Below are 24,324 nucleotides of genomic sequence, written 5' to 3' on the forward strand. Positions count from 1 at the left end.
GGCGAGGTTCTTAAAGCGCCGCGCGCATCAACTGGTCGCGAACGCGACTGACTGCCTGTTTCATACTGGGGAACTGGGACTGCAAGGATTAAAAAAAAAAAAACTCCAAGAATTAAATGCAAAAACGCCCTGGCATCTGGAAAAACCAATGAGCACCATACTGAGGATAAAAAATGTCTAAAGAATAATATTGAATTATCTAAATTGCATCGGGGGGAATGACCTCCTAAAATGACAAATATAGTAGATAACTACAGACTGCCATAAGTTGACTTCTGCGGTCACCTCCCGAGACTATTTTAGCAGCATGAAACAGGACAGGGTGATTTGTGTGCGGATTGTGACCCTTGATGTAGGCCTATTAATTTCCGACATGTGAATGTGAAGTTCAGCGCTTATTTCTGTAGAGTGCTCTAATATCACCTTTTTTTTGAGACACGTGCCGTCTTACGTATTTTGAAACTGACACATTAAACTCTCTAGGTTTTATGAAATAGCTGATCTAGCTAAAGATATTTAACATAGCCTACTTGGATGTCCGATCATAAAGGTCATATATCCTACGTAGGCTACACATTTTAACAATGTCCACCATAAAATGTTGTACAAGGTTTCTTATAGTTTTTATCACAGGTACATATGTAATAGCGTAGAGCCAAATACCCCGAGATGTCATACGCAGAAAGAAAGCATGTAATTAAATTGCGCAGCATTTAATATAGTGCGTTAATCATAAAATATATCATAGTAATGCATTCTTCACAAAATTACAATTACTAGCGTTATCCATTTGAGAATGCGATTTTCATTTTTAATTTAAAAAATGGTAATATTATGATGTGTGATCGCAAGTGTGCGTGTTATCCATATTTAAATAACGAGGTGTTCATAGATAATTTATAACGAAGTGATGAATGGGAATACTGGCATTAGTATTTGCGGTGTCGTATGATGTGATTAATATGCAGCTGGACGTCAGTGTATGTCTAGCGTCTTTCTGTGCAATGTCTTCATTTAGAGAAACGTCAACTTCGTGCATTCTCTAGCCGGGACTGTGAATTAACAGCACATCTGAGAAAAGATAAGAGAAAAATGCCTCATTGGGAAAGCTTACGTGTCTATTTAGACATTTGGAGAAAGCGTGCGTGGAAAAACTAGAAGGATGGACACCGACAGGAAAAAATACAAATAATATACAAACGCAGAAAGAACAGCACATACATTACCTGCGTGAACTGACATCTATTTCGTTTCTTATGCGGAGACTACTAAAATGAATGCAAAGGGGCGTGTGGTGGTTTCGGGGGGATCTATCAGTGTGGGCGTGAGAGCAGTGCGACGTCGGAATTAGTTTTAGCGGGGATGCGATGGAGGGTCATCGGGACAAGCTGCCATTCTGGACATAATTACCGCTACGTCTCAGAGACGCTCCGCTGCTGAAGAGAGCCCGGTGTGTGCGCTTGCCTGTTGGATTCAGCCCTAGTTAACAAGGAGAGTACGATCGTCCTGCATTACCGGCGGCTGGCTCAGAATCCCGGTAGCAAATTAATACTGAAATTATTCGCCCAGATTTTTGGAGTCTGCTCTCGTAAACCTCTGCAAGTACATATATAGGTTGTCCAAGAGGCAGGTGTGTCGTTTTTGGATCTCCCAAGGTATCGGCGTTCAGAAACAGGTAAAATACCTATCTTCTGCTATTTTGTATTGTTGTTTATTTTTTTTAAGTGACTTTAGATGTTTTGATGTTCTTTTTGCCGGAGAAAATACGTTTTCTCGTCATTTCTGTAGCAGTGTAGATTAATATTGCATGTAGAACTTGTAGTGGATGCAGTACTACTGGTAATCAGTTCACATGTTTGCTGGATGAATTAAACCGTTATCTCAATATACTGAAAAAAACAGTCCGCTGCCAGCAATGTCGTTTGTTGAACTTTAATTTAGGATTGTGGTTTTGGGCCAGTTTTTATGTCTTTCGGTGTACATCTTATTGTGTCTATGCAAATGTAAAGTTTGCGCATAAAACCAACCATACGATCTGACTGTACCTTTCATGAATACAAATGTTCAGTTCAGATATTTATTTATAACGCTTTCGTCTTTTTTTCTTTGAACGTCCTGAGAAGATGTTTAGATTGCATGCATACATTGTATGAGCCCCGCAAACAGCCATTTTTGCCAGCCGTCCCCCTGACTCCAGGCAATGGGCACCCTGCGGGACCTCCAGTTCGCCCTGCAGCTGAAAATCGAGGAGCTGCGGCAGCGCGACACTCTCATCGACGAGCTGGAGCTGGAGCTGGACGCCAAGGACGACCTAATTCGGCGACTGCAGGGAGAGCTCGACCGCTATCGGGCAAGCCTGACCCCCTCCGGGCCCTCCGCTCCCTCCACAGGTAGCCTGTGCCACCCCCACACTCCGGAGCTCTGGAAGCGGTCCAAACCCTCTTTTTTTCTGGATGCTCTCATCCAATTGTCTGTTCTTTGCACGACTTCAATGGCGTGACATTTTAAATTGAGCTCGAAGCGAAAAAAAAATCCAGTTGAAATTTAGTTTGAAATATTTTATGATAGAATGTATGTTTAAACTTTTTTTGCTTTTTAGCTTGCTTTTGCAGATTTATCAAAACATAATAAAAAAAAATGTAAGGGCATTTACATGCTATATTTCAGGACCACCTGTGGTTACTGATGAGCCCCAACGCACCAAGAGACAGGCCATATCTGCTGAGCCCACTGCCCTGGACCCCAACCAGCTGCCACATGTGACCCTGACCAGCTACAGCAAGAGCAAAGTGTGAGGGAGAGCTGTTTGCATACCTGTTTATGACAGTGCACATTTTTAACCCTGCACGCTCAAGTTAGCTAATGAAGGACTGCATTATCAGCTGGCAAAAAATACAGGTGTGCAAGTAGAGGGACAAAAAAAGTCAACTGCTGGGGGGGGGGGGGGGGGTGGTTGACGGTGTCCAGAATCAATGATTTAGATGGAAATAATGGCCAGTAATGATTTTCGACTAAAATAGAATTTCGGACTATTGGAAAAGCAGTTTGAAGAAGGATAAGTGGACGGATGGTAGAAAATCTGGGTTGTACGATATTCCCCAAGCTGTAAACTGTAAGGTGAAAGCCTGTTCCATACCGTTTGTAGTTTGGACGTTCTGCTCAGCCTGTTTTGCTGATATTCAAGCTTAACGTTAACGGCTGTCAAAGCCAGATACCGCTGAAGGTCAGGGGCTCCTTCACCGTTTGCCGTTCTCTCCGGTGGAAAAGCTGTGCTGGGAAACGACTGCTGCAGCCAGAGCACTCAAGTCGAGTCAAACCTGCGAGGCGATGCTGAGTGTTTTAAAAACTGTAGTCTTGACTGGAATAACATAAATTCTGTTCTTTGTCACTGATAATTAACAGTGATTATTAGAAGCTTTTTCCTTAACAGCATGCAGCCTCGGGGTGTTAAAATTCGTCAGTGTCGCCGGAGTCATAGGGGAGAAGTCGGTCCGGTTCTGTCGTTCTTTTGAGAGACTTGCCTTTTCTGGAGCTGTAAACGCTTGAATGGTTGAATAGCTCGTAGTTGGACCAATCGAAGGTGATATTAAGTCATTGTAACCTTCTGCCACTGAAGACGTCTGAATAGCGACCATTGTGCGGCTGTAGCACAGAATGTGAACGGATCATCATCCAATCAGCATGTTTTCCTCCACAGCTCACAAGAGCTCATCCAGGCTGCTTTACTCGAGAATGACTTCATGAAACACCTCGAGGTGGGCCAGATACTGGCCATAGTGGACTGCATGCACCCCACCACCGTCACCCAAGGCTGCTGCGTCATCAAGGAAGGAGATGACGGCTCTCTCGTCTATGTGCTGGAGGGTGAGAGAGACGCTGAATGCATACTGAAATCATTGTGTGATATTGGATGATTCTGAGTAAATACTTTTTGTCCTAATTGTAATGAGAGGCTGGCCTTCCGGGTTGGGCCAGTATTTTGCCAATGGCTGGTGACTGTAATGGACTATAATAGAGAGAACTGTAATGGTCCAAGACCCTAAATATGTTCTACTAACTGCCCTGGCAGCTGCCACCTGGACCCTCCTCCCCCCCCCATGCATTTATCTACAGACTGACATTACTTACATCCTGTCGCTGATGCTGCCAACACATGATGTCAGAAAATTAAGGGTCAGTGCGTTTATGGGACGGGAGGGTTTAGCGATAACGAGGTCCATCAGCCGGACCATTAACGGTTGCGTCGTGTTTGAGAGCCATTACACAGCACAGGGATGGCACAGAATGGGAAGGCAGCTTGAATATACGGCCACCACATGTCACGTGAATGTGTTATTATGCCAGCCCCCCCCCCCCCCCCCCGCCAAACCCCCGGTCCCTCCCGGAGACCAACCTAATAACTTCTCAACACCTCCGGATCTGACAGGCGCTGCCGAACATCTGTTCCTGGTACTTAGGGCTGGGTGCTGCCGTTTCCCCTCGCCGATCCATTCCGGCTGTCAGAACTGGGCCGAACCGCGGCGCCTCCCTGCTTTAGCGGTTCTCAAGGCTGCGGCGCCTCCCTGCTGACCCTGAAGGAGGCCCGGGGCAGCTGGAGAGGCAGCCTGTTGTCATCTGTTGCCGACACCCCCCGCTTTAGTCCGCAGCTTCTTTCTGTTGATTGATGTCGGCGTCATGCTGACACCTGCAGACACGGCACTGCTCTGTCACGAACACAGCACACGGCACACGCACACGGCACACAGACACAGCACACGTATGCACTGTCGTGTTCTGTGTATGGTGCACGTACACGCTGCAATTGTGTCATTTTTCAGGAAAGTTACGCGCACACATTCGTACCAAACCAGTGTAGCCTTTATATGTGGACTCAAATGCAGCCTGAATTGTTGCTGGACTGCAAATGTCTGAATCCCAGCCCCCCCACTCTCTCTCTCGCTCCCCCCCCCCCCACACACACACACAGACACACACACTGATCACACACACTCACAGGCTGTTTATATATTCCTATAACTGTGGGGGACTATGTATTCAATTCTATAAGCATAACCCTAATCCCAGCAATGACACCCTTAACCCCTACCCAGTCCTAACCTTAACCATAAATCAAACAAAATGCAAGACTTTTAGGATTTTTTTATTTTTTTTTGATTGCATTCACAGATTTATATAAAAATGAATTTTCCCCTGTGACCAAAAAAAATGTTCCCCACAATGTTTTATTACATTGTGAGGAAGTCTGGTCCCCACAATGTAGTAATTACAAAGCACACACACACGGTGCATTGAAACAGGGGCCCCCTCTCCTCCACGGTCACACACCATGCCTGCGATACGTACGTTGCTCTAACGCCTATTCCCGTTTGTTTTCACACAGAGGGGAAGGTGGAGGTGACTAAGGAGGGCCAGAAGCTGTGCACCATGGACCCGGGCAGGGTGTTCGGAGAGCTGGCCATCCTGTACAACTGCACCCGTACAGCCACCGTCACAGGTACTGGCGGCTCAGCGGGGCTGCCTGCTTGCAGAGTGCCCGGTTCACACCTCCACCTGGACCCATGGCCAGATGCTATACAGTCTCAGTGTCTCGCATGCTATACAGTCATGTGATCAGGAGCAGAAGTACCCCAGAATAAGAGGCGAAACCCTTGCCTGTAGCAGACAGGAGGACATTTAGCGAGCTGTTGCTTCTCTGAATGGAAGGCCGATCAGCAGTGTCTTTAAACTCCACACGTAGGAGAATCGCTTTGCCAGATGACTTGACACTTATAAGATTGATCGCAAAACCTGATCTTTTCATGTATGTTCAGATACACAAATGCGATCAATGCCCTGCAAAGTTGCTCAGAACAACAGAACAGAATAAGATGACGGCACCTAGATTAACTTGACTAAGTTAAGATTTCTAAAAACGCCGCTGCCCCCCCCCCCAACCCAAACTCACTTGTACCATGACTCTGCATCACTCTTTGCCTCAGTCTTGTCTGCTTTCTCGGTCCTCTTTATCTGCTCCTTTGACCTTGTTCCTTTACCCGTCACACGGTCATGCAAGGTGCCTTCCAGGTCAGGTGGAGGTGACCCCACCGTCTATAGTTACAGCACCATCATGGTCACCACAGCTCCTGGGCAATCCAGGTCACAGGGAACCGAAGCCCGGTGAGGCATGGAAGGGGTCCAAGCATATATCCTGGACAAAAGGGACAACAGAGGCCCAGACGCATGAGGAAAGCCACATCACGCCCTCATAACCCCTCCAACTCCTTGTGAGAGACGTGTCAGCCTAATTAGACTCATTTGGGGGGGGGGGGTTCTCTGTCAGTGTGGCCACAGTCTGTTATCACTCTGCTACTCAAATCTAACCAAGGTGAGATGGTGAGATGACATAGCTACCTCTAACAAGCAGGATTAGTGCTTCTCAGACCAGCTGACTACACTATTGTCTGACTGCGGACTGTCAGATTTGACGCATTCCAAAATAAGTGAATTATTCATGTTTTCTCCCAGTGAGGCAGAGGCAGATAACGCACAATGGTCGTTGCCGTAGGCCCAAGGTTCTGGCGCTCTTTCAGGCCGATTTATTTGTTATTCTTTTTACATAAGACTCATGCTATTCTCTTCTCAAAGACGAAGGAGTAGACTCACTCCTGGTGGCGAGGACAGGGGTCACTGGCGCAGGGAGCTTCACCGGCTGTGTGGAGGCTGTCTTTGGAGTCGGGACACGTGGGCGATGCGTAACGCGGGAAATGAAGCTGCCGGATAGAGGCGCGGTTGGCACCGGGAGTCGCCCTCATTCGCAAACATCGTGCGCTGCTCCGCTTTCCCCTAGAACTGATGAATTTTAAATCAAAGTCACTATCAGCCGCTTCCCGCACTTCAAAGAGCCCTTCTTGTGAGGTGGGAATTCTAAAAGATAAATAGGGGGGGCAACTCACCTTGGGCGGCCCCTCTCCCCCTTCAGGAGGGATATTTTACATGCAGTTCATTAGATGTCATTAAATCTACTTTTGCCTTGGGGTAATTAGCAAATTTTAATCATCAATCCATCCATCCATCGTAACTCCTCATCCCACTCAGGGTTAATGGCAGGGGGCGGAGCCTATCCCAGGCAGCACAGAAGCATGGCTGCACCCTGGATGCGATGCAGATAGTAATCAGCCTGCCGGACCCGATGCAGCGTATTAGAAGAACACCCCCTGCTGCCCTTTCACAGAGGGTCCTTGGGCACGGGGCACGTTTCTCACGGTGCGATAACAGCCGCTTATCCTCCGCCCGGCGACACAAGCGAGTCCATCTCCTCGCCACTGACCTGGTTTTCTGCCAGAGAAATGGGTCAAGCTTTAGGGGACACTCGGCAGGCAGGCCCGGCCACCAGACGGCACCGCCTACGTCCGATCATCTGAGATCCGGGTCTGACAGCCATAGGTCAGCCACCAGAATTCACGGGCCCATCAGAACCAGGGCAAGGGGGGTGCGAAAGAACCAGCCTCGTGGTACGAACCGTCCCCGAAGGCAGCCCGGACTGCCCAGGGACCTGAAGAGAATTCTTAATCTGGTTTTCTGTCTCCCTCTCCCAAATGCTCGCCCCCCCCCCCCCCCCCCCCCCCCCAACTCGCCCCCTCCCCCGTCTGTTCTTGGCTGTACTCCTGTCTTCTGCGGTGACCTGGATTCTCCTTTGCTGCAGCCTTTTTTTTTTTCTTTCATTTTTGAAGCTCTCAGAGAATAACTTAATAAGACTTTCTTAATTCCTTCTCATAAATTCCTTCACATTACAAGCTACGTGGTAAAAGGGAGGGAGGCCAAGAGGTCGGGATGCCATGCACCACGCGGAGTGTGCCGTCGGCGGTTCTGCCACCCTGATGTTGGGACGTGGCCTTTGGGTTAGCCTGTTGACCAGTTAGCTTGTTGCTGATGCTGGTGCTAACGCTAATGCTAAAGCTAAAAAATAAAAACAGACATCTGGCCCGCAGCGCGTACGCACTGTAAGTCATGCAGCAGCATATATTCCCTCCAGGAGTAGATGCACCGGTGTGAAAAGGCGTTGCATCGTCATTACATAACCTGTGAAGCCTCAGATCACTGACCCTCTCCTAATTGACCTCATTTCCTCAAATTGTGTCATGAGCATCTATCGGCAGAGAGGGCGCATGCAGGGCACAGGGAACCTGCGGGCCGAGCTCTAGCCAGAGCCTCAGTGATTAAACCTAAAGCCTTTCCCAGTGTTCAGACGCGTGTCTCGCTAGGCCCCCCTCCTCACTGTTTCCCGTGGACTGTCATTCTCGCTGTTGTTTGACGCCGCGCTTGTTTGCTCAGCTGCCAGCGGTTTTCTTCCCGCATGTGACTGCAGCTCTCAGCCTGTGCAGAATCTGCGAGCCGCGTTTTAGATTCCTGCTGAAGCAGAACTGAGTTCGCCCGGGAACTCACACTGACCAGAGCACCTGGGGGGAAACCGCCGTAAATATTGCGTGAGGCGTGTGTCGGCATGTTCAGAGTCTTTGTAGAAAACACAGTTTTTACCACCCATTTACATTTTGAAAAAAAGCGTAATAAAGCCATGCTGGGGATGGGGGAGGGGGGGGGCAGGAGGTGTTGGGTCAGCGCTGTGGTTTTTTCGCCTCCCACTTCCAAGATGAGAAATTGAGTAGATTAATCAGGTGCATCATTAATTCACAGCATCTGTGCCAAAGATCTCCTCTCCCTCTACCCACAGCACAGGGTGGGGGGTGTGTGGGGGGATCTACAGGATATAGGAAATACGGTTTTGAATCTTTATTCTGCATTTAATGAAGTAAAACAGCAACAGAGAGGCATAGGATGGGACGTAGACACCCTGAAATACCACTTAGAATTTCACCCCTGCTAATGTGTCCCGTACTGGAGAGAATAAGTGTATTTCCTGAGAGAGAAATATATTGCTGGGAGACTGCCCTGGCTTTCAGGGAGGGTGTTTGTCCCACGTTACCGAACAGGATCAATGCCGAAGTCTCTGGGAAGTGACAGGCCTCCTGTCTGCTAAGGGGGAGATAAAACATAGTGACTCGGTTCCTGCGCACATGCATCCACGGACGGGGGCCCCCACTGGCATTACTGTCTTTTATGTCTGTATTTATGCGAACTGCTCAGACTTCAGTAGCGTCAGAAAGCAGAAGCACAGGTATTTTTAATTTAAAATCAGACCACAGTCCATTCTCCTCTCTCGCTCTCTCTCTCTCTCTCTCTCTTTCTCTGCCCCGCCCCCTCCTTCCCCAGCCTTGACTGATATCAAGTTGTGGGCCATTAACCGGCAGTGTTTCCAGACCATCATGATGCAGACGGGCCTGATCCGGCACTCGCAGTATATGGAGTTCCTGCGCAGGTGACCGTGCCCCCACCATGTCATTGTCACAGTGCCCTGCCCGTGCCCCCACCAATCCCACATGTGGGCAGTGGTATCTTAATGGTTAGGGAAGTGCTCTTGTAATTGAATGATTGCAGGTTCGAATCCCTGACCAACAAAGCACCACTGAGGTACCCTGAGCAAGGCACCGCCCCCAAGCACTGCTCCCTGGGTGCTGAATTAGCTGCCCCCTGCTATGTCACACATGGGTTAAACGCAGAGGACACATTTCGTTGTTGTGCACTGTGTGCTGTGGTGTGTCAACAAGGCCAATTAATCACTAGATTCTAAACGGATTCTCTTTCACGTGTGTGAGTTTTTCACATTTGGGAATCGCTGAGTTTTGCCGTCCTCTTCCCCAGCGTGCCGTCATTCCAGCCCCTGCCCGAGGATGTGATCAGCAAGGCGGCCGACGCCCTGGAGGAGGTATGGTGTCACTGTGGTGTGCGTAGAAACACGCAGGGCGCCGCGGGCCGTTTGAAGAACACGGCGTAAACGGCGACATCCTTGTAGCCCGTGTTCCTCACCATACTTCCAGGAGTAAATTCAGAGCTGGCATTTCCTCACACCTCTTTCCCCTCTTCTCCTCTAATCTCTCGGGTTCCTTACCCCATTTTCTCCCCCCTTCCTTCTCTCATGGTCTCTCCTTTAACCCGCCCCTTCCCCACCACCTGACAGACCCACTACGCCGATGGGGATTACCTCATCCGGCAGGGAGCCACCGGGGACACCTTCTTCATCATCAGCGAGGGCCAGGTGAGGAAGCCCCTGCAGCCGATTGAGCTGGCAGCCGCGTCGGGGGTCACATGGTCTGATTAGCGTAATGTCAAGTCATCCGTTTCCTGGGGGGCTCTTTCTGGGTTTGTTATGCTTGGCCGTAATGAAACCGAAATTCCCGAATTATTTGCCATCATAAACGAAAGAGTCACTCTCCTAGCATTTGCCCCCGAGCGCTAGGTAAAGCTGTTACTGTGAGGTGAATCAGTGCTCGGCTGATTCACTCCCAGAGGAGCCTTTGCCACATCACCGTGGGAGAAACTCCGCTGAATACAAAAGGGCAATAAAGTCACCGTCAACAGAAGAAACCAGTGACGCTGAATAATATGAGTAATGGATATTAGATGGACGCCCTGATGTTCCGTCATACAGCTTTCCAATGACAGGAAATGCTCCATAATCAAGTTGAATGAGAGCCTCTTCCGGCCCAAGAGGCAGACAGCAGATAAGATGGTGACAGATTGGGTGGATTTTCCCTGCGTCCCTACAAGAGGCCTGTGTGTAGGGAATCTTAAGACACAATTAATGTCCCAGGCTGAATGTCAGCCCTCCCCTTTAGTAGGGTTTTATAATATGAACAGGACCCCCTCCTCCACATCAAACATTTAGCCACTTAGTAAAACTACTGGTTTGAACCCCACCCCCAAAAGTTTGCACCCGCGCCCCCGTTGGCAAAATCTACCAAGAGGGACCTATTGGCAGGGTTGCCGCACACCGACATTTATTTCTGGCTACAGGCCGGCCCCCCCTGTAGCCCCCAGTGTAGTATAGCCTCTCCGATCCTGTCATCCCATCATGCCATTGGCTGTTTCGCCCACCACATCCCCCAGTCACAGGCAGAATTTCATCCGGCATTGTAATATAGACAGGCTGATGCACTGATATTACAACCCTGAAATGGACGGGGATCCTCACTCCAGCGGAAAGAGGACTACTGAGGAAAGTAAGGTGTGTTTTTCATATTCATATTCAGAGGTTGCATTGATGCTGTGTTAACATGTTTGGCACATCAATAAAGAAAGGATGCAGAGTGTCAACACACATGCACATTAATTAGCTCACCTGCCTGTGCTCATGCTACTATCATCATTCAACATAAGGACTGCTAGGTTAAAGGATGTATCAGGGTTAGGGTGAGGGTATCTGCTTCCTGGTAATGTAATGCAGCTGAGAGTTAGATTTGGCCCACAATGATCTGCACCCATCCAACTATCCATCCATTTATCCTGATTATCCAGTGCAGGGTGGCAGTGATTCTGCAGCCTATGCCAGGAAGCACAGGGCACAGGAAAGGGGGCAGCCTGGGCGCAGTCACACAGTCATTCATCAGGGTATATTTAAAGTCACCAGGTCACCTAACTGCATGTCTTTGGACTGCAGGAGAAGAGTAAAGCAACGCTAAAGAGAACCCAGATATAAGGCATTTCCTCTGTCACTGTGTTTGTGTAAACAGTAATAAGAGTGAAAATATTGGCCAGACAGAAGGAGCAATGAGTAGCCGTGGAAACAGATGGGGTTTGCAGTTTGGCGGGGAGGGGGGGCAGTAGATAAGTACATAAAATGATAGGTGATCTGTGGTACTGTTCCACTTTCCAACCATTTGAATCCTGTAAATTATGGGATGTTAAAAGACAGACAAGTTGTTTTACAGATCCATGGTTTATTGAAATGAAATTTTAGCATTTATTTCAAGACCCCTTTTCTAATGGTGACGTGATGTACTCCCATTAAGCTTGTTTGTTTTTCAATCAAGCCATGTTTCACAGTCCAGGATGAACTGTATCAATGTTGGTGGGGAGGGGGGGGGGTGACATCTCACTCGTTTGTAGCCCGGCACTTGCAGGTATATTATAGGTCTGTAGGGAATGCTTTTGACATTATGGCCAAACCTGCACCATCACAGAAAACATGGTTAATTCTCCACCTGCCATTATGGAGCCCCCGGCCCTCAAACTTAGTGGACGATTGTAGCATGATGTCACTTGGAGTGGGGCAAAGGTGCATCTGGACATAATGGACAAGAGCATCCTGGAAAACTTGTGAAGCACAGCTGGGTACATTAGTGCCTTTAAGAACAGCCATTTACTGAGAATGTCCTCTGTGACCTTGAGCCTTTTCTCTCACCCAGGTTAAGGTCATGAAGGAGAAATCAGCCAATGAGGAAACAGTCCTGTTGTCTACACTGTCCAGGGGGGATTGGTTTGGAGAACAGGCTCTTAAAGGGTAAGAGCAGATGTCCTTTAGGATGGGAGCTTAGAGAGTAAGAGCGGACGCAGAGGGAGACGGGGGATTAGAGGGTAAGAGCGGACGCAGAGGGAGACAGGGGCTTAGAGGGTAAGAGCGGACGCAGAGGGAGACGGGGCTTAGAGGGTAAGAGCGGACGCAGAGGGAGACGGGGCTTAGAGGGTAAGAGCGGACGCAGAGGGAGACGGGGCTTGGAGGGTAAGAGCGGACGCAGAGGGAGACGGGGCTTAGAGGGTAAGAGCGGACGCAGAGGGAGACAGGGGCTTAGAGGGTAAGAGCGGACGCAGAGGGAGACGGGGCTTAGAGGGTAAGAGCGGACGCAGAGGGAGACGGGGCTTGGAGGGTAAGAGCGGACGCAGAGGGAGACGGGGCTTGGAGGGTAAGAGCGGACGCAGAGGGAGACAGGGGCTTAGAGGGTAAGAGCGGACGCAGAGGGAGACAGGGGCTTAGAGGGTAAGAGCGGACGCAGAGGGAGACGGGGCTTAGAGGGTAAGAGCGGACGCAGAGGGAGACGGGGCTTGGAGGGTAAGAGCGGACGCAGAGGGAGACGGGGCTTAGAGGGTAAGAGCGGACGCAGAGGGAGACGGGGCTTGGAGGGTAAGAGCGGACGCAGAGGGAGACGGGGCTTAGAGGGTAAGAGCGGACGCAGAGGGAGACGGGGCTTGGAGGGTAAGAGCGGACGCAGAGGGAGACGGGGGATTAGAGGGTAAGAGCGGACGCAGAGGGAGACGGGGCTTGGAGGGTAAGAGCGGACGCAGAGGGAGACGGGGCTTAGAGGGTAAGAGCGGACGCAGAGGGAGACGGGGCTTGGAGGGAAAGAGCGGACGCAGAGGGAGACGGGGCTTGGATGGAAAGAGCGGACGCAGAGGGAGACGGGGCTTAGAGGGTAAGAGCGGACGCAGAGGGAGACGGGGCTTGGAGGGTAAGAGCGGACGCAGAGGGAGACAGGGGCTTGGAGGGTAAGAGCGGACGCAGAGGGAGACAGGGGCTTAGAGGGTAAGAGCGGACGCAGAGGGAGACGGGGCTTGGAGGGTAAGAGCGGACGCAGAGGGAGACGGGGCTTGGAGGGTAAGAGCGGACGCAGAGGGAGACGGGGCTTAGAGGGTAAGAGCGGACGCAGAGGGAGACGGGGCTTGGAGGGTAAGAGCGGACGCAGAGGGAGACAGGGGCTTAGAGGGTAAGAGCGGACGCAGAGGGAGACGGGGCTTGGAGGGTAAGAGCGGACGCAGAGGGAGACGGGGCTTGGAGGGAAAGAGCGGACGCAGAGGGAGACGGGGCTTGGATGGAAAGAGCGGACGCAGAGGGAGACGGGGCTTAGAGGGTAAGAGCGGACGCAGAGGGAGACGGGGCTTGGAGGGTAAGAGCGGACGCAGAGGGAGACGGGGCTTGGAGGGTAAGAGCGGACGCAGAGGGAGACGGGGCTTAGAGGGTAAGAGCGGACGCAGAGGGAGACGGGGCTTGGATGGAAAGAGCGGACGCAGAGGGAGACGGGGCTTAGAGGGTAAGAGCGGACGCAGAGGGAGACGGGGCTTGGAGGGAAAGAGCGGACGCAGAGGGAGACGGGGCTTGGATGGAAAGAGCGGACGCAGAGGGAGACGGGGCTTAGAGGGTAAGAGCGGACGCAGAGGGAGACGGGGCTTGGAGGGTAAGAGCGGACGCAGAGGGAGACAGGGGCTTAGAGGGTAAGAGCGGACGCAGAGGGAGACGGGGCTTAGAGGGTAAGAGCGGACGCAGAGGGAGACGGGGCTTAGAGGGTAAGAGCGGACGCAGAGGGAGACGGGGCTTGGATGGAAAGAGCGGACGCAGAGGGAGACGGGGCTTAGAGGGTAAGAGCGGACGCAGAGGGAGACGGGGCTTGGAGGGTAAGAGCGGACGCAGAGGGAGACGGGGCTTGGAGGGTAAGAGCGGACGCAGAGGGAGACGGGGCTTAGAGGGTAAGAGCGGACGCAGAGGGAGACGGGGCTTGGATGGAAAGAGCGGACGCAGAGGGAGACGGGGCTTAGAGGGTAAGAGCGGACGCAGAGGGAGACGGGGCTTGGAGGGAAAGAGCGGACGCAGAGGGAGACGGGGCTTGGATGGAAAGAGCGGACGCAGAGGGAGACGGGGCTTAGAGGGTAAGAGCGGACGCAGAGGGAGACGGGGCTTGGAGGGTAAGAGCGGACGCAGAGGGAGACGGGGCTTAGAGGGTAAGAGCGGACGCAGAGGGAGACGGGGCTTAGAGGGTAAGAGCGGACGCAGAGGGAGACGGGGCTTGGAGGGTAAGAGCGGACGCAGAGGGAGACGGGGCTTGGAGGGTAAGAGCGGACGCAGAGGGAGACGGGGCTTGGAGGGTAAGAGCGGACGCAGAGGGAGACGGGGCTTAGAGGGTAAGAGCGGACGCAGAGGGAGACGGGGCTTAGAGGGTAAGAGCGGACGCAGAGGGAGACGGGGCTTTGAGGGTAAGAGCGGACGCAGAGGGAGACGGGGCTTAGAGGGTAAGAGCGGACGCAGAGGGAGACGCGGCTTAGAGGGTAAGAGCGGACGCAGAGGGAGACGGGGCTTGGAGGGTAAGAGCGGACGCAGAGGGAGACGGGGCTTGGAGGGTAAGAGAGGACGCAGAGGGAGACGGGGCTTGGAGGGTAAGAGCGGACGCAGAGGGAGACGGGGCTTAGAGGGTAAGAGCGGACGCAGAGGGAGACGGGGCTTAGAGGGTAAGAGCGGACGCAGAGGGAGACGCGGCTTGGAGGGTAAGAGCGGACATGAATGAAGACGGGTGCTTAGAGGTTAGAGCGGACTAACACACTGGCTTAGACAGGAGGTTAGAGGGTAAGAGCAGGTGCGGACAAGGACAGGAACTCAGTGAGTAAAGGCGGACGCACTCAAGGATGGGGTTTTGCTTGTGAAGACCAAGACGTCAAGCACGCCCACAGCCGTGAGTCGGTTTCTGTGAAAGTGGCACTGGGAGTCACGGGCGTTATGTTCTAGGCTGTTCCCGCCTGCTGGCTGTGCGTATGGGCACTGTGCCCCGCTGAGCCAGTAAAGCATTTATGCAAATACACAGTCAGAGTGAAAGTCTGGACGTCTTCCCTGGGGGTGGCTTCCGGACGTTTCACAGGTTCAGGCTCTCCGTGTGTGTGTACCTGTATGAGGGCCAGTCTGGCCTTTTCTGTCCGGATGCATCACGGCTGTGTGAGCCGCTCGGGACTTAATGTCCCAAAGGCTGAATGAGACGTGTGACCTCTTCTCCCCTCTGGCCTGTTCCCAGGGAGGACGTGAGGATGGCAAATGTCATCGCGGTGGGAGATGTGACATGTCTGGTCATAGACAGAGAGTAAGTCATTCTCCTGGAGCACAGCGGCACACAGGCCATGAATCTAAGATGAACGGCACTGACTTGGTTACCGAAAACCCGCCTTGCCCTACAGGACCTTCAAACAGTTGATAGGTGGCCTGGAGGATGTCAGCAGGAAGGTTTACGAGACCGATGAGGCCAAAGTCAAGTGAGCATGTACCATATTTACCTGTCTAAAGTGCCCTTTTGTCTGTCCGAGGTGCTGCACTGTATCTGTCTCACATGCTGCGTAACTTGTGCTTCATCTCAGCATGATGTTCACTTTCTGTTACGACTGTTTCTCTACATCCTCCTCTGCTTACCGCTTCCTACTGGGATCAGGCTGGAAGCGGAAGCCGTCTTCTTCTCCAGCCTGTCCCTCGGTGATTTCCGGGTCATCTGCACCCTGGGCATAGGCGGGTTCAGTCGCGTGGAGCTGGTGAGTGTCCTGTCTTCTTCCAGTGGTTGAACACGCTGGGCAGACTCAGCAGTGCTGTGGTGCCCCGTCCCTACTAGGTGCAGCTGAAGAGCGACACCGACCGCACTTTTGCGATGAAGGTCCTGAAGAAGCGCCACATCCTGGACACTAGCCAGCAGGGACACATCCTGTCTGAGAGGCAAATCATGATGGAGGCACACAGCCCCTTTACCGTCAGGTTTGTGTCTTTCGTAGCTGTCGTTTCTAGACATGGCAGCCTGCAGTCTGATCTCTCCTTCTTCCTTGATTCTAGGCTCCATCGCACCTTCAGAGACGCTAAGTACCTTTACATGCTCTTAGAGGCCTGCCTAGGGGGAGAGCTCTGGACCCTGCTCAGAGACAGGTATTGCAGTGCCTTCTCTCCCAGCATGCACTGGGGCCGCTGTGTGCGTCCAAAGCCACTTTCACTAATCATACCCCCGTTCCTCCAGGGGCTCCTTCGATGAAGGCACCACGCGCTTCTACACCGCCTGCATGGCTGAGGCTCTGTACTTCCTGCACTGCCGGGGAATCATCTACCGCGACCTAAAGCCAGAGAACATCATCCTGGACCAGCGCGGATACGCCAAGCTGGTACCCACTCTAAGCTGTCTGGGGTGCTAGCACGCTAGGGCTCTACATGGGGGGTCCTGGTTTGGGTCAATTGGCAGGGTGTCTGCAGGGAAAAGGGTAGAGTAGATGTCGAGGAACTGAACAGCAGGGGGCGTAGACTGCAGCCTCGGGGACACCATGGATATCGATCATCAAACGGGGTGGGCAATTTTATCCAGAAAGGTCCATTGGGTATGCGGGTTTTCGCTGAAACTCCCTAATTACATTACTAATTAGAGGACTGACTGAGTGAAGAGTTCTCACACCTGGGTTTGAACAGCTGAATAGCTATCCCGAAAACCTGCATATGCACTGGGCCTTTGTGGATGAGACTGCCCACCCCTGTACTAAGGGAGTAAAGGCGAGGCAAAAGGAGAAGGAATATAACTATGAAAAAAGCACAATGCATATTCATATATTATTATATTTTCTGTTGTATTGTTTTTGTTGTTAATAATAATAGTAATGACTTACCCAACCCAATTTGCAGGACTAATGCTCTCAGAGTACATAATAATCTGTCCCAGTGAATCCACCAAATCTAATAGCATCGCTCTTTTCAGAGAAAATCTAGGGCTACAGAAGCCGCTCTGATGAATGTTACGAGTTTCATCAAGCTGGCCTTTGTGATCAGACAAAAGGTTAGAAAAAATAAACCAGAGTTTTTTTTAAAAGGTCTGATCCTTTTAACAGAAGATTGTGAGGAGCGATTGAACAGAAGCGCACAGAGTGTAAACACGCCAACGTGACCGAAGCGAGCTCTCCGGGGTCAGCCTAGGGCAGATATCAGCCAATGGAAACGCCCCACGGCCACCTTTCCCGTCAGCTGGAGCTTCCCTCGAATCTGGCCCCTGTCGCAATGCAGTGAGCCGCTGCAGAGCTTCCTCAGTCATATTTTTCAACTGATGAAATGTCACGGAAAGCCGAAATTCAGTATTTATGCCTTGTGCCCTTTCCTGCTCGGGATCAGCTGTGGGCTCTCCCTGGCCATGCGATACGGGTGGGACTATTTAAAAATGTATATAATGAATGCATTATCTGTGACCTTTTTTGAGGTGTGGAAATGGCTCTTTCGCCCTGCCTTGCCTGAGCAGCGCTCCAGCGGCTTCTATTGTGGCTCATATACAGTGTCATCTCTGGCCTCACCCGGCTTGTCGTTAGCGCTGTCATCGCACATTGTGATGAGCCTTTTATGTCTTTCCAGGGGGATGTTTTTTTTTATATAAAACTACAGACTGAAGTTACCAAACCTGACACTCTCTGGCTACATCGGTTCTGCTTTCAACAGCTTAATTCTCTGTTCAGTCCATTTCATTGGCTGTTCGATCTTTTCTGTGGGAATTCAGTTTCCTTTAAACCTCTTTCTCTATCTCTAACTGTGTAATGAAGATCAATTTATTACTCGGAATATATCTATATTGTATACGGAGGGTAATTCACTTAGTCTAAGGAGTTTCACTGAACTATTATCAGAAAGTAACAGATGATATATTGGTGCTTTAAAGACACAAACTATTCTTAGTTCTAGCCAATCACAGGAATCATCTGGAAGGTCAAACGAGTGTGTCTCTGACTAGGCTGATCTTCATATATCAAACATCTTCTGATTAAATGACATGAGTCTCATGTTTTTAGATTGGATTTTTGAGGAATATTTCTGTGGGCATGTTCAGATTGATTATATAAATATCTTTAGTTTGTATTTAGACAGACTGTGGTGTTTTGCAGCTTTCTGCCTTTTTTAAATTGAGAATAATAAATGAACGGAGCAGAATAAGAATAATTCCTGCATTTCCTGCACTTGCGACCGATACCGACAAATCTGCTAGTTCGCGCACTTGACAGGGCGGCTCCGCAGGTGGCAATACAGCCTCGTGTCTGCAGGGCTGCAGCATGGAGCCCAGCTCTCCGTGTCTGTGGCCTTTGCCTGTTCTTCCTGTCTTTGTATGACTTTACTCTGGTTTCCTCCTGCATAAATATGCTGTAAATTAGTTATTCTAAACTGCCTATAGTATGTGGTTGAGTGCGTGTGTCTGTGCTCTGTGATGAACTGGCACCCTGGTCAGGAGAATGACTGTATTTCTGAATAAGGTTAAGTTTTGCCTTCCACAATGTGCCAACCGAAAATGGTCCACTGCCAAAGTAAGCAGAGAGCCGCTTCGTGACTCGTCACCTGCTCAGCGGAAGTGACATGGCTACATCCCTGTTGTTCTCCCGTCTTCTGCAGGTAGACTTTGGCTTCTCCAAGAAAGTGGGCTTAGGGAAGAAAACGTGGACTTTCTGTGGAACCCCAGAGTACGTGGCCCCCGAGATCATCCTGAACAAGGGCCACGACGTCTCCGCAGACTGCTGGTCCCTGGGCATCCTCGTCTTCGAGCTGCTGAGCGGGAGGTGAGGCCAGAAGGTTCTAGAGGGATTCTGGTGGGCGGGATACGGAATGCAGAGGGGGGTCTCTGTCACCAGGGAGGACACTCTCTGCATGCTGCCTTTGTCACTCAGTGATGTGCTGTCACCCCCCATCACGACTGGCTCTTCTTTGACCATCCTCAACCCTCTAGCCCCCCATTCTCGGGCTCAGACCCCATGAAGACATACAACATCATATTGCGAGGGATCGACATGGTGGAGTTCCCCAAGAAGATCACAAAGAGTGCGGCCAACCTCATCAAGAGGCTGTGCAGGTCTGATGCTCAGATTCACCTGCGTCTGTGTGTGTGTGCGTGTGTCTGTGTGTGTGCTTGTGTCTGTGTGTGTGTGTGATGCGTGTGTCTGTGTGTGTGATGCTTGTGTCTGTGTGTGTGTGATGCTTGTGTCTGTGTTTGTGTGTGCTTGTGTCTGTGTGTGTGATGCGTGTGTCTGTGTGTGTGATGCGTGTGTGTGTGTGTGATGCGTGTGTCTGTGTGTATGATGCGTGTGTCTGTGTGTGTGATGCATGTGTCTGTGTGTTTGTGCTTGTGTCTGTGTGTGATGCGTGTGTCTGTGTGTGTGTGATGTGTGTGTCTGTGTATGTGTGCTTGTGTCTGTGTGTGTGATGCGTGTGTCTGTGTGTGTGTGTGATGTGTGTGTCTGTGTGTGTGATGCATGTGTCTGTGTGTGTGATGCATGTGTCTGTGTGTGTGATGCGTGTGTCTGTGTGTATGATGCGTGTGTCAGTGTGTGTGATGCGTGTGTCTGTGTGTTTGTGCTTGTGTCTGTGTGTGATGCGTGTGTCTGTGTGTGTCATGTGTGTGTCTGTGTGTGTGTGCTTGTGTCTGTGTGTGTGTCATGTGTGTGTCTGTGTATGTGTGCTTGTGTCTGTGTGTGTGATGCGTGTGTCTGTGTGTGTGATGCGTGTGTCTGTGTGTTTGTGCTTGTGTCTGTGTGTGATGCGCGTGTGTGTGATGTGTGTGTCTGTGTATGTGCGCTTGTGTCTGTGTGTGTGATGCATGTGTCTGTGCTTGTGATGCGTGTGTCTGTGTGTGTGATGCGTGTGTCTGTGCTTGTGATGCATGTGTCTGTGTGTGATGTGTGTGTCTGTGTGTGTGATGCATGTGTCTGTGTGTGTGTGCTTGTGTCTGTGTGTGTGATGCGTGTGTCTGTGTGTGTGATGCGTGTGTCTGTGTGTGTGATGCGTGTGTCTGTGCTTGTGATGCGTGTGTCTGTGCTTGTGATGTGTGTCTGTGCTTGTGATGCGTGTGTCTGTGTGTGTGATGCATGTGTCTGTGCTTGTGATGCGTGTGTCTGTGTGTGTGATGCGTGTGTCTGTGTGTGTGATGCGTGTGTCTGTGTGTGTGATGCGTGTGTCTGTGCTTGTGATGCATGTGTCTGTGTGTGATGCACGTGTCTGTGCTTGTGATGCACGTGTCTGTGCTTGTGATGCACGTGTCTGTGCTTGTGATGCGTGTGTCTGTGCTTGTGATGCATGTATCTGTGCTTGTGATGCATGTGTCTGTGTGTGTGATGCGTGTGTCTGTGCTTGTGATGCGTGTGTCTGTGTGTGTGATGCGTGTGTCTGTGTGTGTGATGCGTGTCTGTGTGTGTGATGCATGTGTCTGTGCTTGTGATGCGTGTGTCTGTGCGTGTGATGCGTGTGTCTGTGCTTGTAATGCATGTGTCTGTGTGTGTGATGCGTGTGTCTGTGTGTGTGATGTGTGTGTCTGTGCTTGTGATGCGTGTGTCTGTGCTTGTGATGCATGTGTCTGTGTGTGTGATGCATGTGTCTGTGCTTGTGATGCATGTGTCTGTGTGTGTGATGCGTGTCTGTGTGTGTGATGCGTGAGCGCCCCAGCACCTGGGAGAATTCAGCTCCTCACGGCAAATCCATGTTCTGACCCACAGAGACAGCCCTTCAGAGAGACTTGGCAATCAGAAAAATGGAGTCAAGGACATACAGAAACACAAGTAAGACCCATAATAGGCACTGAAGGAAGTCATGAGAATGAGAGGGAGGTAACAACTATGGAGCTGGACTGGGAAAGGAATTAAAAAGGGATGCATTTTATCCCCTAAAGAGGTTACTTTAACATTACCGTGTCTCTAAGGGCATTAAATGGGATGCAGTTAGAATTTATAAATGAAAAATGCAAGTAATTGTATTATAATTTGCCATATATAAAGAAAATTGGAAAAAAGTGTGCTATTGTTTTTTCCAGGTGGTTTGAAGGATTCAACTGGGAAGGAATTCGGAAAGGCACATTGACCCCCCCAATCATTCCTGATGTAAGAGAGACTGGAGGAGGTTTTGGGGGCGGTGGGGGGGGGGGGGCGTGTCCACAATGCAAACCTTGTGTTCTGAGTTTTGTTTAATACAGTATTTATGCAGTGGAAATTATGTTCATATGTTTTTCATAGAAAGATTTTATTACAATGCCGCCCTCATAATAAATATTACAAAAGTGCATGATGGGACAAACAGTATATCCTGTAGCGATCATAGATAGACATCAACAGAGTCAAAAAATGAATGAAGGAAGAATTTTTATGGGGTATTTCACAGGTCCTGTCTTCAAACATCAAAATTCAAATCTAAGTACAAGGAAGAGAGGAAAGGTGCTAATCACTAAAATTCAAGTTTTACAACCTTGGAAATAGCTAAATCCTGAAAAATCGCCCAAATGTGAAGAAGCCAGTATGATGGTTAAACATTTCTCCCCCCAGGTCAGCAGCCCCCTTGACACCAGCAATTTCGACTGCTTCCCCAATGACACGGAGGACCCACCTCCAGATGAGGAGTCAGGCTGGGATGCCGAGTTTTAAACAGAACAGATCCAACATGCCTTGTTGAAGGTGGAATGACGTCCAGCAGGGGGAGCCACTAGCAGCATGATGTGAAAGGGGTGATTCCATTAAGCCAGTATTTCTGGGCTGAAGGTAGACTTTAAGAAAACAATGCAGTGTTTACAAGACAGTGGAATGGACTGGAAATTTTTTAGTATCTGAATCAGTCAGCATTTTGTAATGTAAACGTTGAAGGTTATAGTAAACATTTGTGATATTAAAAAGTAAATCTCTATAATATTTAATGATCAGAGTTATATTGTGTGTCCTGGATATTACAAATGATAACTGTGACTGTCTTTATCACTAATTTGGCCTAGAACAGTGAAATATATGATAGCCACTGCATTGACTTAATGCCTTTTCATAATAGTATTAAAATATTTATTTGCAGAATAATAATTTTATAACACTACAGTACTTTAATAAACAGAAGTCATTTGCATATATTTATATAATTTAATTTTTTTATGGAATTACTTTTTATCTGTCACCTTTACACTAGTTAGGAGCATTTAATAAATAATTAAGCTTTCATTTGGCTGAGTCAGTACATCCTGTTTATCACTTTTCTCTGGTCTATGCATTCTGTAACTTCTTTAACTGTATGGGAGACATGGAGTTTAGAGGTTAACTTTTCAGAATGATTCGGATAACTCCTTTTTTCAGCTTTTTTTCTCCTTCTTAAACTGTTATTTTACTGGAGTAATTACATATATTATGTTGAGTATTTTACTCTGCGGATTATACTGCTGGGACTTGAACCAGCCTTACTCATTTTACCACAGCTTTGCTGAGTAAGTTTTATGAGTATTATTGAAGAGTATGGGGGTACTGCAGTAGTATGAGGCCCCATGTAACACTATAAGCACTTTTGTTCAATACTGCAATACAGGTTGTGTGTGCGGCGTCATTCTCTAACTGTCAGCATGTCGACCTTCATGAGCTGAACCAGAATCTACAGAAAAATGGACCATGGAGAGGAAAAGCACAGAAAAGTGTAACACTGCAACAGCAGCACAGGGAACCTGCCCGAGTAAAGGTACTTACGAGAAAACAGGCTCTTGGTGGGAGAAAGAAACACGAATAAGTAAGATAACTGGAGAAACGGAGGAAAAGTGGATGCAGCAGGAGCAAACGACAGTGGTGAGATGTAAAAGAGAAACGGAGAGCAGCATCTATCAGGATGAGTGAAACCAATATCAGTCATGGATATGTTGAGAGAAACAGACAGTAGTTTATCAATAACCCTTAAGGCAACCCTAACCCTAACCTTAACCCTAGCTCTAACATTTATGGCAAATGAGAGCCTAGCTCTATAGCTAGGGCTGTTATTAAGGTTACAGCAAGGGTTAGGGCTGTTATTTTTAGATCTAGGGTTGGGTTTGGGTTTTGGTCAGGAAACCAGTTGATGGTAAGAAGTCACAGTCACAGAGTCACTCATCTGCTTGGTTGAAGCAAAATCTTGGTCTGGATTTTTGTTTTCTGGACATGAACTACCCAGCTCTGGGAAACTGACAGCAACTTCAGTCAGGATGAGGGATGAGGTGGAAGTACCCAGAATCAGCAAGAGAGAAGAAAGGATAAATCAACTTTAAATAAGTGATGGAAAATTGAGGGCAATAAAAGCAACAGCAGCTGTAGTATCTAACAGGAGTCTAAGGTGAGTAGAGAAAGTACCGGGAGAAACCATCACCTCTCACTGGGAAATCATGCTGGTGAACCAAAAAGAAACAGTTGATTGATAGGGAGTGTGTGATGTTTTCATCAAGCTGCTTAGCCAGGAGTGTAGCCTGGGCAAATAGATACGGACACCATTTAGCTTTCTGTTATTATTTTATTTTGTAAGAACCTTCCCAGAGGTACCTGTGAACATTCACTAATAATGCAAAAAAGAATGCCAAGGTCAACAGATAATATGGCAAAGTATCACAGATGCCTTTGCTTTCATTCAGCTCAAAAAAAAAATATTTCGAGATGTGCTGCATGTGCAAATCAAAGGGTGAATCCCTTGGCCAGCTAACAATTATGAATACATTTAAAATTTTAGGATATTATTGACCGGCAGTAGAAGTATTTCTGAAAAGCCCATAGCCTTGTTGCCTATGGGGCTATATAACTGCAGGCCAGTCTGAGTGCACATGCTGATCACTGCCCACCATCAAAAGCGTCAACAATAGGCATGCAAGCATTGTAACTGGGCCTTGGAGCAATGGAATAAGGCTGCCTGGTCTGATGAATCCCATTTTCCCATGTGGAGTGCAGTGGACCAACAAGTCTGATCCATGGTTACAT

The 24,324-nt window shown here is 49.4% G+C and overlaps 1 protein-coding gene across 2 annotated transcripts; it reads left to right on the forward strand.

The window, feature by feature from the left end:
* The first annotated feature begins 80 nt into the window (after positions 1 to 80).
* Positions 81 to 22,454, forward strand: prkg1l (protein kinase cGMP-dependent 1, like). Of its 2 annotated transcripts, XM_048981665.1 has the most exons (20): positions 81 to 1,675; positions 2,198 to 2,390; positions 2,668 to 2,791; positions 3,698 to 3,864; positions 5,381 to 5,494; positions 9,247 to 9,352; positions 9,736 to 9,799; positions 10,052 to 10,129; positions 12,279 to 12,373; positions 15,639 to 15,704; positions 15,799 to 15,873; positions 16,047 to 16,143; positions 16,221 to 16,360; positions 16,436 to 16,525; positions 16,614 to 16,755; positions 19,001 to 19,164; positions 19,332 to 19,454; positions 21,091 to 21,153; positions 21,405 to 21,471; positions 21,910 to 22,454. In XM_048981665.1, the coding sequence occupies exons 2-20, from the start codon at positions 2,201 to 2,203 to the stop codon at positions 22,006 to 22,008; spliced, it is 2,064 nt and encodes a 687-aa protein (XP_048837622.1). In that variant the 5' UTR covers positions 81 to 1,675; positions 2,198 to 2,200; the 3' UTR covers positions 22,009 to 22,454. The 2 variants fall into 2 exon arrangements, with proteins under 2 accessions (XP_048837622.1, XP_048837629.1); XM_048981672.1 differs by lacking the exons at positions 81 to 1,675; positions 2,198 to 2,390; positions 2,668 to 2,791; ... (5 more) ...; positions 12,279 to 12,373; positions 16,047 to 16,143 and having other exon boundaries at positions 15,679 to 15,704.
* The last annotated feature ends 1,870 nt before the right edge of the window (positions 22,455 to 24,324 follow it).

This window comes from Brienomyrus brachyistius, chromosome 2 (genome assembly GCF_023856365.1).
Source record: "Brienomyrus brachyistius isolate T26 chromosome 2, BBRACH_0.4, whole genome shotgun sequence".
In the NCBI taxonomy this organism is placed as follows: domain Eukaryota; kingdom Metazoa; phylum Chordata; class Actinopteri; order Osteoglossiformes; family Mormyridae; genus Brienomyrus; species Brienomyrus brachyistius.